Here is a 13,608-nt window from a genome sequence, read left to right on the forward strand (position 1 = left end):
TGTATTTTCAATGGAAAAAGCTTGTAGCCGTTATATAGGCAACTACCTACATCACTTCCTTCAGAGAAATTCCTATTTGTTTCAGACTTGACCTCAGTAGGCACAGAGTCAGTGTTTGAAATACAATAAGAAACTGCCAGATACAACTTGATTGTATGGTTTATTCTGACTGCCCTCTTATTTTTCACATAGGTAGTTGGTTTTTAAAAAGTGTTGGTTATTTTTAATCTCGTTTGGTTCGTCTTAGTGTTGCAGTGGTTAGTGCTATACATCAAAAGGCAGTTATAATACCTTTGCTTCTTTATGGTCTAAAATTGTAATTGCAGCATTTGGTGGTTGAATCAATATCAGCTCCCTTAGTCATGCCTCACCTTTTTCTTTTCTAAGATAAAGGCAGCTGCATTTTTCATTGTTTTACTTTCCCATTTGCCTTTTTTCTTTTAATTGTTATAGAATTATAGATATGATAGAGGCAGAATTCTGCTACTCTACCAAACCCTGTTTCCAATCTCATTTCTTAACTTCAGAAGGTGCCGCATTTAATTAGCACAAGCTGCTCTTTTATGGCACAATTTTAATACTTGGTCCATATCTTCCAATTTCTTAAAAGTACATCCATCTCCTTCTCTGAAAAACAAATTTTATGCATTCGGAGTTATGTTTTGTTTAAATTCCAAAGTTGAAGAGTGGCAGATACACAATTCAGCATGAAAACTAATTATTTATGTGGATATTATATGTGAATGTTTTATCTTGCATTGGTTTAATTGTAATACTTGAATTGTTTCTGTACTAGTCTCAGCCAAGTATTTTCTACTTCCATGGAGTTTATAAATTAGTACCAATATTATACCTGAATTTAAAAGCCTAAATGTATCATATTTATCTTTAAATGTACAGGGCACTCATGCTTTGTGGAGAGATGTTGAAAACTGGTATAGAGTAGAATAGTCTTTTATTTAACCTTTAACCTTAATTGTTAGTTGAACTTAAAGTTTCGCTTTAATAACTATTTCACATACTTTTTTGAAAAAGTCAGTTATTTTAAACTTAATTCATTCCTTTGAGACCTGCCATGAACTCGCTTGTTTTTACTTGGAGTTGTAGTCGAGAAAATAAGAAAGTGACACCCCTGATGCTTTTTAGTGTAAGATCTCAAAAGTGTGTAGCAGTGGAATTTTAAGCCTTCGTTTTCATTAGTGCCAACCAAAACAGGCTGATTTGTAAGGTTTTTTCAGTTTGGCAAAAACATAGCAAAATAAGGAAAACTAATTTTGTTTCAGACTATATTATTCTATAATTAATGATGAGAAACTGCTTAATTTCTTCTTCAGTAAGTAAAATTACTAAGTTTTTAGCTCCCCAACATGATTATACTTTTCAGATTCTTAGCTGAAATTTTAATATGTTAAGAGTACTTGATATTTTAATGCACTGATTATATTTGAACTTGGAATATTTGGGTGAGGTAGGTTGGTTAACCTGGAATGATTTGAAAGCTCAAAATTATATCTTGCTGATTTTATGAGTTGGGTAGAAACTTGAAGAAATTGGAAATATTTTTCTTTTTTTTCTTAACTAAAAGAATTACAGTTTGGGAATAATTCTACCGTATTTTAAGATTTATAATTTAACAAACATGATGCCTTCATTGAAGGAAAAGAAACCCCAAATACTACTAAGTAATAATTATATAGAATGTTAGAGAATGGATAGCAACTATACACCTCATTTAAAAAATCAGTATAATTTGCTATAAAATTTAATAGATTGGAGTCATGCTGAGTTTTGTTAGTCAAGGGGTTACATAGAAAACTTCATTCCAGATTTGAGGAAGGAAAAGGTCTTTTCAGGTTTGAGAGTGATCACAAAGATATTCTGGTTATAATTGCTGAGATGAGACATAGGAAGAGAGACATATTCCATTTTTACTATTATATAGACCTTTTTTGGTCAGGTTATTGTTTTAATATTTAATGGGAAGAATCTGGTGGTGGAAGACGGTAGAGAGAGAAAATTGGAGTTCGTGTTTGTTCTTTAGCTGAAGAAAATTACGAACAAGATAAGGAATGTCATCAATAATTCATGTGTTGTATCTTTTCTATTATTTTTCTTCAATGGGAGATACAGGAATCAAGCTAAGTATTTGCTGAAATTAATGATTGTTCTTAGTTTTTTCATGATGGATCCAAATCTCATGGATTTATGCAACTGCCCAGTAATTTAATTAGGACTTAATTCATGATTTTTTTTTCTGTTTTCTAAATAAATGTACAGCTGATTTATTCTCTCTTCTTCTTTTTTTAAGGAATCTAGGTAAAAATGGCTTATCTAACAGTAGCATTTTATTGGATAAATGTCCGCCTCCAAGACCACCATCTTCACCATACCCTCCTTTGCCAAAGGACAAGTTGAATCCACCTACACCTAGTATTTATGTGAGTCTGAATTGACTGACTAGAAATAAATCAAACCAGTGTTCGCACGTACCTGTCTTTCATAAGATCTTGCTTTAAATCCATATGGATGCCCTTTAGGAAACATTAAAATTATTGGCAGCAGCTTGAATGTTTTGGGGGGAAAAGATTTGGTAATAGCATTTAAAACATGCTTTCTCAGCTATTAACTGTGATTACATTAGAGTAGTGAGAAATACTTTTTACTGCCCCCACTTTTGAGCAGTATTAGGTAAAAGCTACCTAGAAGTGTAACTTTTTTTTGAGTAAACTGGGTTTTAAATCTGCATTCTACTGGTTGTATGGACCTTAACGTTCATTCTGTTTTATACATCTACAAAAAAAAAAAAAAAAAAAAAGATTATTTACCTTCATGAAAAGTGTTTGAGACCATAAAATGTGATAATAGATATGTCATTAAAAAGTTTAATAGATTATGTAAAACTGGATATTAGTTTTACTTTATGGACATTTAGACATCTGATATAGGAAGGTGATAAGAGTTCAATCAAAGCAACTCTCATGTTTTTCCTGCCTCCTGGGTCCTCCTACCCCATTTCTTTCCATCCTCCCACTTCTACCCCAAATGAAAAAGTTTTAAACCATAGTCTGTTTTTGGAGATTCGGCCCTGTTTTTCCCTTCTAGAGGCCAAATGTTATATTAATTCTTCCTCCAACCAATATTTATTTATTGATCCTTTAGTATGTAATGGAAGCACTGGGATAGATGGGTAATAAAACTTTTAAACTAAGGTCTGAGAGGGGGAAATGCAGAGTTAAGATTTTGTCTTTTATGGGGTCATCTTCTTTAGCCTGCTTTCATTTTGATACTATTTTTTGAAACACTTGGATCTTTTTTCCTTTTTTTCTCTTTTTGTGATTAAAAAAACACATAACATAACATTACCATCTTAAGATCCATTTTTAAGTTCATAGTTCAGTACTGTTAAGTATATTCTCATTGTTGTGAGACAGCTCTCCAGAACTTTTTCATCTTGCAAATCTGAAATTCTATGCCCATTAAAAAAACAACTCTCTTTTCTCTGGTCTCCCCAGCCCCTGGTAACCACTTTACTTTCTGTTTCTATGAATTTGACTGCTTTGGATGCCTCATATAAATGAAATTATACACATAAATTTTCTTTTGGTGACTGGCTTATTTTCACTTAACATAGTGTCCTCAAGGTTCATCCGTGTTATAGGATGTTCTTCCTTTTTTTTTGTCTTAAAAATTGAATTTTATTTTATTTTTTTTATTGTGGTAACATTGGTTTATAACATTATATAAATTTCAGGTGTACATCACTATATTTCGATTTCTGTGTAGGTTACATCATGTTCACCACCCAAAGACTAATTACAATCCATCACCATAGACGTGTGTCTAATACCCCTTTAGCCCACCTCCCTCTCTCCCTTCCCCTCTGGTAACCACCAAGGATTTTCTTCGTTTTTAAGGCTGAATAATAATTAAACGAATTTGATTTTGAAGTTTAAATTTTATTTCTCCCACATATTTTTGTTCAAGATATAAAGGACAAGAGAGACGTATGTGGTTACTAATTACAACTAGGATCAAAAGACAGTGATAAAATGGTATAAAATAGAAATAGCAACACATAGGATACATTATTTAAATTGTGATAAATAATGAATACAAATTTGGCATAATATTTAAATGAAAGGTTTATTTTCTAGAGAGCTAACCACATGTTTTAATTTTACAGTTGGAAAATAAACGTGATGCTTTCTTTCCTCCGTTACATCAATTTTGTACAAATCCAAACAACCCTGTTACAGTAATACGTGGCCTTGCTGGAGCTCTTAAGTTAGGTAAGCTTTAAATAAGAAAAAGGAAAAGTTTGTATAATTCCTTTGCTATCTATTAATTTTTAAAGCACTGTCAGAAACTTATTTGTATTTATTTTTTCAGTTTTTCACATTTTCATTTTAATATTTTCCTGGCTCTGTGTGTGGGTGGGTGGGTGTGGGTGGGTGTGTATGTGTCAGTGTATCACTTCTTTAATCCATAATGTGAAGATACGATGATGATACTGGTTACTGGTGATTTACTGGTGGTTTTTTAATTTAGTTTTTATTTTGGTTTAGTTATGTAATTATTTAGGTTGACTAATAGAAGAAATTTTTAATGTAAAATTTACATAAAATTTGATGCTGCCAATATGTGCTATAGCCCCCTAAGTAGTTCTTGGCACCTTCAGAAATTAAATAAATAAATGAAAGGTCAGTCCCTGGCCCCTTGATTCTGCCTGTGTTGATGACATGATGATTAGGTCCAGGGCTTCAGTGTGTGGTTGTGCAAAGCTGGCATGAAGCTCAGGGCGTACAGAGGCCCAGCTAAAAACGCTTGTACCTTTTAGCTGTTGTGAATAGTGTTTCTATGAACATTCATCTACAAGTATTTGTTTGAATACCTGTTTCCAGTTCTTTTGGTTATATACCTAGGATTGGAATTGCTGGGTCATATGGCAATTCTTTGTTTAACTTTTTGAGGAATTGCCAAACTGCTTTCCACAGTTTCCACAACTTTTCAGTTGTATGATGGAAAGGATAGCTGGTTGGTTTTTAGGGGAACTGGATAGAGTGCCATAAAATGTTTTCCTTTTTCTTTTAAAAAAAGCACTTTTAAAATATTATTCCAAATATGATTTTTATCTATTAACTATGTTTATTTATTTATGAAGACCTGGGACTTTTCTCTACCAAAACTTTGGTGGAAGCTAACAATGAACATATGGTGGAAGTGAGGACACAGTTGTTGCAGCCAGCAGATGAAAACTGGGATCCCACTGGAACGAAGAAAATCTGGCATTGTGAAAGTAATCGATCTCATACTACAATTGCTAAATATGCACAATACCAGGCCTCCTCCTTCCAGGAATCATTGAGAGTAAGTATTTACTTCCTGAAGATCTTTTTATTTTGGAGATATTTTATTATTTTATATTATTTTATTTTGAAAGGGCATTTACTTTTGTAAGCATCTCATTATTTTATAGTTATATAAAATACTTTATAAGTACTATCCAGTTCGCTCTTAGAAAAGTCTAAGTAAACCTATGGGTTGATAAAGTAAATATTATTACTGTCTAGTGAGATGTCTCCCTCATCTCTGGAGTATTTCTGTTTAGAGCAGGGTTTCTTAACCTTGGCATTATTGACATTTTGGGTTGGATAATTCTTCATTGTAGGGATTGTCTTGTGTATTGTAGGATGTCTAGTGGCATCCCTGGCTTCTCCTCTCCTCACTAGATGCCTATAGCACATCCTTTATCCTCCACCCCAGTTGTGACAATCAAAAATGTCTCCAGACATGCCAAATGTCTCCTGGAGGGCAAAATTGCCCCTGATTGAGAGCCACTGATATTGTAAGATACACTGAGTTTCAAGTTTGCTTTATGCTTGCAGAGTCCCTAGTCTTGGCCTGCCCATTTTTCTCCTCTACCAGGTTAGTATTTATCTGATAGATAACTCCTCCATGAAGCATTAGTGTTGTTCTTAACCAATTTCAGTGTGAAAGAGAAAACTGAGGGAGAGGCGTAAATTATTTCAAAATATATAGAAAATGAGAAAACAAAACTCTGAAAGATAATGAGAGGATTATTATTAAAAGACTCATAGGCGTTTCAGCAATGAAGCGTTACTAAAATCCTTTAGCACTGTAACGAGAACTTTGTGAATTCTCCCACAAAGAGAATATAAAACATCCACAAAAATGAGTTTACTAAATGTATTACTCAAATATTTGTCTGTACTACGTTGTTGTGTATGTATCCTGCAGCTGAAACTTAATATGTGCCTGGAAGTCTTTAATTTGTAGTTCATTAGATTTGCTTACCTCTGTTTAAAATTCTGCCCTGAGTTTGTATTTTCAATCAAAGCAACATTTGTACCTGTGAATTATATATTTGTGTTCCTTTCTCATTACCACTCCCTATATCCTACAGAGAAATTTATCTAATAAAAACTGTCCTACAACTTTTATGAGTTGCAGTGAATTCATTGTCCATATAAATCTCTATAGTTCAAACTTTTGAGATACTTCAACTGTATAGTAGTATTATGGCCAGAATAGAAGAGATAATAAGCCAGATTCAGAGATCATCAATGGAAAATTTGGAGGAAGAGTTGAAAAGCAAAGATAATAAGAGGCAGAGTATTTAAATGGAAAGGGATCCATAACCAAAGAAAGGATGACTTGTTCTGTGCTTTGGAGGCATGGACCATTACATGTGAAAAATTATCAAATGTTTAGAAACTATACATATAAAGGGAGGGAGGGAGGCCAAAATGTCACTTAAGTATTGCTAACTCAGAAATTGTAGGACAGTGTTAAGAGATACCATGTCTGTGACACAAAAATTGTAAATACTAGTAATATTTACATTGAAAAGCACCAATGTTTATTCAGTACTTAATTTCCTTACTAATGCTGTAAATGTTTTATCGTTCATGTGTAAATTCATTGTGCAAAAAAAGATTTAACTTTTAAAAATCTTTTTAAAAAAGATTTCTGGAACAAATGGAACTTCTTCCATTTGTCTGTAATCAAGAACAGAGAACATCTTACCCTCAGCCATTATACATGTATAGTTACATACAAATGCACACTGCTAGTTTAGAAAATTTATAGTCAAGATTGATATTTTTTTTTTTTTGAGGAAGATTGGCCCTGAGCTAACATCGGTTGCCAATCTTCCTCTTTTTTCTTTTTTCTCCCCAAAGCCCCAGTGCATGGTTGTGTATCCTAGTTGTAGGTCCTTCTAGTTCGTCTATGTGGGATGTCACCTCAGCATGGCTTGATGAGCGGTGAGTGGGTACATGCCCAGGATCCGAACCTGCGAACCCTGGGCCGCCGAAGGAGAATGCATGAACTTAACTGCTCGCCACTGGGCCGGCCCAAGATTGATATTTCTTAGGCCTTTCAACTTTCCTTAAATTTTCTCTCTTCTTGAAAATGGGGCAAGAATGCGAATCTATAGTTTTTCCCTTTATAGAAGAAAATTAATAAGGAAGAACTCTTAGGAAAACTTTGTGGTTGGTGGAGAAGATTGGATACCATACCAGTGAGCATTGACTTTTCTTGGGTTTTTATTTAATGTGGTCTTTGAAGAAATTTTCATGTGAGAGAGGCCTATAGAAACTTAGTTTCAAAACATAGATAATACCATTAATCTAGATGTGAACTTTTCAGTTGTATGATGGAAAGGATAGCTGGTTGTAGAATACTAAACTGGAATGCTTTTTGCTTAATCTGTAGGAAGAAAATGAGAAAAGAAGTCACCATAAAGACCACTCAGATAGTGAATCTACATCTTCAGATAAGTAAGTCATTTTTAATGTCCACTTAGTATTTCTGTTTAAGAAGCATGTTTCTAATATTGTCTCTTTTTTTAAGTTCTGGAAGGAGGAGGAAAGGACCCTTTAAAACCATAAAGTTTGGGACCAACATTGACCTGTCTGATGACAAAAAGTAAGTCTCTGTAGTAGTATTTCTGTGAAGTGAAGCAAAGAGAGACCCTTTGCGAGATTGAGAATTGTCTACAATTTGCTCTTCTGTTTCGTTCCTCGTTGATTTTCTAAGTTGATATGCAAGTTTTAGCTAAATTATTTGTGCTAGGTTATGCAATTAAATTATTTTATTTGACTTAAAACTCTTGTACAAATTTTCATCAAGACCTTGACTATATGCTAATTACACAATCATAAAATTATATTTTATGATTAATAATATATTTTATGATTAATAGAATAAAATAATTTCTATAACAGAATTATACAACAATTATAAATATAGGAAGTCAAGTTTTCTTTCATTTTCTTGGTGAATAATTTTTATGCTGCTTGTCTTTTTTTTTTTTTGAGGAAGATTGGCCCTGCGCTAACATCTGTTACCAATCGTCCTCTTTTTTTTCCTCCCCAAAGCCCCAGTGCGAAGTTGTGTATCATAGTTGTAGAGTTGTAGCTCTTCTATGTGGGATGCCGCCTCAGCATGGCTTGATGGGCAGTGAGCAGGTCTGCACCCAGGATCCGAACCGGCGAACCCTGGGCCGCTGAAGCAGAATGCACAAACTTAACTGCTACGCCACCAGGCCGGCCCCATATGCTTCTTTTCATTACGAAGTTTTCTTTGGAAAAATTTAAAAATTTAAATATTCCAGTGTTTCCTATGCAAAGTAAAATATTTATAGATTTGATTGTTTCTCTGATTGAAACACAAGGTTTTTAAAATTTTTTTTTTGTTTTATTGAGGTCATAATAGTTTATAACATTGTGAAATTTCAGTTGTGAAATTTCAGTTGTACATTATTATTTGTCAACCACGATATATATGTGTCCCTTTACCCCTTATGCCCACCCCCAACCCCCTTCCCCTCTGGTAACCACTAATCTGTTTTCTTTGTCCATTGAAACACAGGGTTTTTGAAGAAATGGTTAACTTCCACAAATATTTTTAGCAGGGTTTCACTCTTGATCTGTTATTTTATTGCAGGTGGAAGTTGCAGCTACATGAGCTGACTAAACTTCCTGCTTTTGTGCGTGTCGTATCAGCAGGAAATCTTCTAAGCCACGTTGGTCATACCATACTGGGCATGAACACAGTTCAACTATACATGAAAGTTCCAGGAAGCAGAACACCAGGTAACTTTCATGAAGGAATACATCTCTTACAATTGAAAGATAGAATTAATCAAAATGTGAAACATGCAAAAGAGAACCAGATTCTTTCCATTTACAATGAATGAAACTGAAAGGATTATTCCTATTATAAGGCTTGACTCTTTAACTGTGCTCAGATTATTAAGATTTTTTCCCCTTTGTGTTATGTAATAGCCCTGAAACAATAGCAATTTAGTCGGGAAAGGGGTCATAGGAGCACTCCTGGGAAAATAAGCCCCTGTGGCTTAAAGACTGTTGTTAATCCCATCTACTGCAGGGTGACAAGATACAGTTTTTTCTAAATTTTTTTTTTTTAACTACAATCACAATCAGAAATATATTTTATATTATGATCTAGTGCACATGTGTGTATACCACAACAGCTTCATGGAACAGTACATTTTCTAATTTATTCCCTTCTATTTCATTTAAAAAAGAAAGTGTGGGTTGCATTCCTCTAATTGGGTCACAATGCAGTTTACAAAGCATTTGATGTGGAGACATTACTAGACTCATCCTGGTGTCTAGTCTGAACTTTACCACTAAGTAGGTTTGTCACTTTGGGCAAGTCACATTCCTTCCCTAGGTCTTTTTGTTCATTTGTGAAATGAATTACATTGGTTTTAGACTTAAAATTCTGTCCAACACTAATGTACCATCTGCTTTGTGCTCCCTTGGACTGACATGAAATTTTACAGGGTGATGTTCAGAATATTTAACAGTTAGGACAGACTGGTGATAACGAGTTCAGCTGTGCCAATGCCTGTGGGCTGCATATCACTCTCAGGTGTTTCTGTTTGCTACTTGAAGCAGCCGTGGTTTGAAAACCAGATTGCTTCCTTCTTTGTCACCTGCTTATTGAATTATAGCTGAAGAATTGTTTCAAAATAGGCCTATGCTTGCTTCTGGGTAGCATAGGTCAATGGTTCTCAGTCCTGGCCGCTCATTAGAATCTCCTGGTAAGCCTTTTTGAAAATACATAGTTGATTAACCCCTGAGGATTGGGATCCAGACATCAATATTTAAAAAAAAAATAATAATAATGTTTCCCAGAGGATTCTAATGTACAGCCGGAATTAGAACCAGTCGTTTCCTGTAGTTTTTATCCTCAGGCCATTGGAAGCCCAATTCTGTGATACTTTAATCCATAGTTGGATAAAGTGGAAATAGTTCTGGAATAAAGCAGAAGACCTATCTGCTCCCCACTCTGTCATTTAGACACCAATGTAAATACTGGGCAAGTTATTTGAACTCTATAGAGTTTGTTTTCCTTATGTATGTAGTATTGGATTGGTTCTATTAAGATTCATTTCGATTGAAAACTTCTCTCATCCAATTTGAATTATTTTATGCAAATAATATCCTCAAATCAAAAAGAATGCAGTTTTTTAAAAATTACAAATCAAGAGGAAAAGCATACTTGATAGATTACTTCTTTATCACTTGTGTCTGGTCTGTTTTGGGTTTTTTTGTTGGTTTGTATACAAGGCATTAGTTTTTCAGAAGTGTCCTGTGGAACCTTAAAGAATTCTCTAATGAATTCCCTTAGGATAGTGCTGTCCAATAGAAATAAAATGCAAGTCGTATATATATGATTTAAAATTTGATAGTAGTCACATTAATGTAAAATGCAATAGGTGAAATTAATTTTAATCCAGTATATCCAAATATTATCATTTCAACATGTAAAAGTTATTGGGATTTTTTACTTTTTCATATTAAGTCTTTGAAATCCAGGGTGTACTTTACAGTTAGTTCATATTAACCACATTTCAAGTGGTTACCATATTGGACAACTCAGTCTTAGAAGAAATGTTGTATAGTTTAATTATTCAGTTCAATTTTTAAAAACTTATTTTCAATACTTTTTTTTATGGGGCAAACACTTTGTTCCTGGAGTTACATAGATAAATATGTGTTTCCTGTTTTAATGGACTTCATGATCAGTCATGTATGTTCTAAACTGTAGAGATGCTCTCAGGCTCCACCCTAAAAGATTTTTAGTTAGATGGTGGGATCCTAGCATCTCTAATTTTAATGAGAGCTAAATTTTGTTTAGCATTCCATTCATGCCATGGACAATTCCAACCATCTACCCGTGGTAAGAGACAGATGTAAGTATTAAGAGCACCATCTTCACATTATACTGTAATATGTAAATGACTCAGGATGTGGTGTGCACAGGGTGTGGCAAGAACAGCTACACCTTTTCTTTATTGAGGTAAAATTCACATAGCAAAGTTAACCCTTTTAAAGTGTGCAGTTCAGTTGCATTTAGTGTAATCACTATGCTGTGTAGTCATCACCTATGTGTAGTTCCAAGACATTTGCATCAGCCCAGAAGGAAACCCCATACTCATTAAGCAGTCACTCCCCTTTCCCCACCTTCCCTCAGCCCCCTCCTGGCAACCACTAGTCTGCTTTCTGGCTCTATAGATTTACCTGTTCTGGATGTTTCATATAAATGAAATCATACAATATGTTGCCTTTTGTGTCTGGCCTCTTTCACTTAGCATGATTTTGAGGATGGTCTACATTGTATCAATGGTCATTCCTTTTTATGGCTGAATAATATTCCGTTACATGGATATAGAACATTTTGTTTATCCATTCATCAGTTTATGGACAGTTGGTTTGCTTCCACTTTTTAGCTGTTGTGAATAGTGTTTCTATGAACATTCATTTACAAGTATTTGTTTGAATACCTGTTTCCAGTTCTTTTGGTTATATACCTAGGATTAGAATTGCTGGGTCGTATGGCAGTTCTTTGTTTAACTTTTTGGGGAATTGCCAAACTGCTTTCCACAGCAGTTGCACCATTTTACATTGCTGCAAGCAGTGTACAAAGGTTCCAGTTTTTCCACATCCTCACTAACACTGATTATTTTCCGTTTTTTTTTTTTTTTTTTTCCTTATTATGGCTGACCCAATAGATGAAGTGGTTTTTCATTGTGGTTTTGATTTTCATGTGTTTGCTGGCCGTTTGTATATCTACTTTGGAAAAATGTCTGTTCCAGTCCTTTGCTCATTTTTCGAGTTGTTTCTCCTTTGTTTTTGAGTAGTAGAAGTTCTTTATATACATTCTGGGTATTAATCCCTTATCAGATATGTGATTTGCAGATGTTTCCTCCTGTTCTGCAGGTTGTCATTTTACTCTCTTTGTGGTGTCCTTTGATGCACAAAAGTTTTTAATTTTGATGAAGTTCAATTTATCCGTTTTTTTCTTTGGTTGCTTGTGTTTTTGGTGTCATATCTAAGAATCCATTGCCAAATCCAAGGTCAAAAAGATTTATCCCTATGTTTTCTTTTTAGATTTTTATAGTTCTAGCTCTTTTATTTAGATCTTTGATCTGTTTTAAGTTAATTTTTGTACATGGTGTGAGCTAAGGGTCCAACTTAATTCTTTTACGTATGGCTATGCAGTTGTCCCAGCACCATTTGTTGGAAAGACTGTTCTGTCCTCTGTTGAATGATCTTGGTACCCTTGTTGAAAATCAATTGACCATAGATAGATGTATGGGTTTACTTCTGGAGTCTTGATGCTATTCCATTGATTTATCTCTCTTATTTTTATCCCAGTCCCTCACTGGTTTGATTACTGTAGCTTTGGGGTAAATTTCAAAATTGGGAAGTGTGAGTCTTCCAACTTATGTAGTTACCTTTACTGTAGTTCTTTATTTCTTCATGGGCCTTTGAGTTACTATCTAGTGTTCTTTCATTTCAGCCTGAAAAACTCTCTCCAGCATTTCTTGTAGGGCAGATTGACTAGTGACAAACTCCTTTAGCTTTTGTTTATCTGGGAATGTCTCAGTTTCTCTTTTATTTATTTATTTTTTTTGGTGAGGGAGATTAGCCATGAGCTAACATCAATTGCCAATCTTCCTCTTTTTGCTGAGGAAGATTGGCCCTGAGTGAACATCTGTACCCATCTTACTCTATTTTGCATATGGGACGCTGCCACAGCATGGCTTGATGAGCGGTGCGTAGGTCCACACCCAGGATCTGAACCTGCAAACCCTGGGCCACTGAAACGGAGCGTGCGAACTTAACCACTACACCACTGGGCCGGTCTCCTTTATTTTTGAAAAATAGTTTTGCCAGGTATAGAATTCTTGGTTAATGGGCTTTTTTCTTTCAGCAATTTAAATGTGTTATCCTATTGCCTCTGGCCTCAATGGTTTCTGGTATGAAATCAGCTATTTTATTGACAATCTCTTGCATATGACAAATTGCTTCTCTTTTCCTGCTTTCAAGATTCTGTTTGGCTTTCTGTAGTTTGATTATAATGTGTCTTGGTGTGGATCTCTTTGAGTTTATGCTACTTGGCAGTTCCTTGAGCTTCTTGGAACTCATGTCTGTTGTCAAATTTGGGAAGTTTTTGACCATTATTTCTTCAAATAGTCTTACTGCCCTTTTGTTCTCTTCCTCTGGGACTCCCACAATACGTATGTTAGTATAATTGATGGTGTCC

The 13,608-nt window shown here is 34.5% G+C and overlaps 1 protein-coding gene across 14 annotated transcripts in view; it reads left to right on the top strand.

Moving 5' to 3' along the window:
* KDM6A (lysine demethylase 6A) overlaps positions 1–13,608 on the top strand; it is a 200,495-nt gene that overhangs the window by 159,456 nt on the left and 27,431 nt on the right. For all 14 annotated transcript variants that reach the window (XM_058535698.1, XM_058535699.1, XM_058535700.1 and 11 more), the window contains 6 exons: positions 2,309–2,438; positions 4,184–4,289; positions 5,162–5,367; positions 7,738–7,802; positions 7,876–7,950; positions 8,971–9,119. In XM_058535698.1, coding sequence (XP_058391681.1) covers positions 2,309–2,438; positions 4,184–4,289; positions 5,162–5,367; positions 7,738–7,802; positions 7,876–7,950; positions 8,971–9,119 — 731 coding nt within the window. The remainder of the gene's footprint in view (positions 1–2,308; positions 2,439–4,183; positions 4,290–5,161; positions 5,368–7,737; positions 7,803–7,875; positions 7,951–8,970; positions 9,120–13,608) is intronic.

The sequence above is a fragment of the Diceros bicornis genome, chromosome X, assembly GCF_020826845.1.
Source record: "Diceros bicornis minor isolate mBicDic1 chromosome X, mDicBic1.mat.cur, whole genome shotgun sequence".
NCBI classification, from domain to species: domain Eukaryota; kingdom Metazoa; phylum Chordata; class Mammalia; order Perissodactyla; family Rhinocerotidae; genus Diceros; species Diceros bicornis.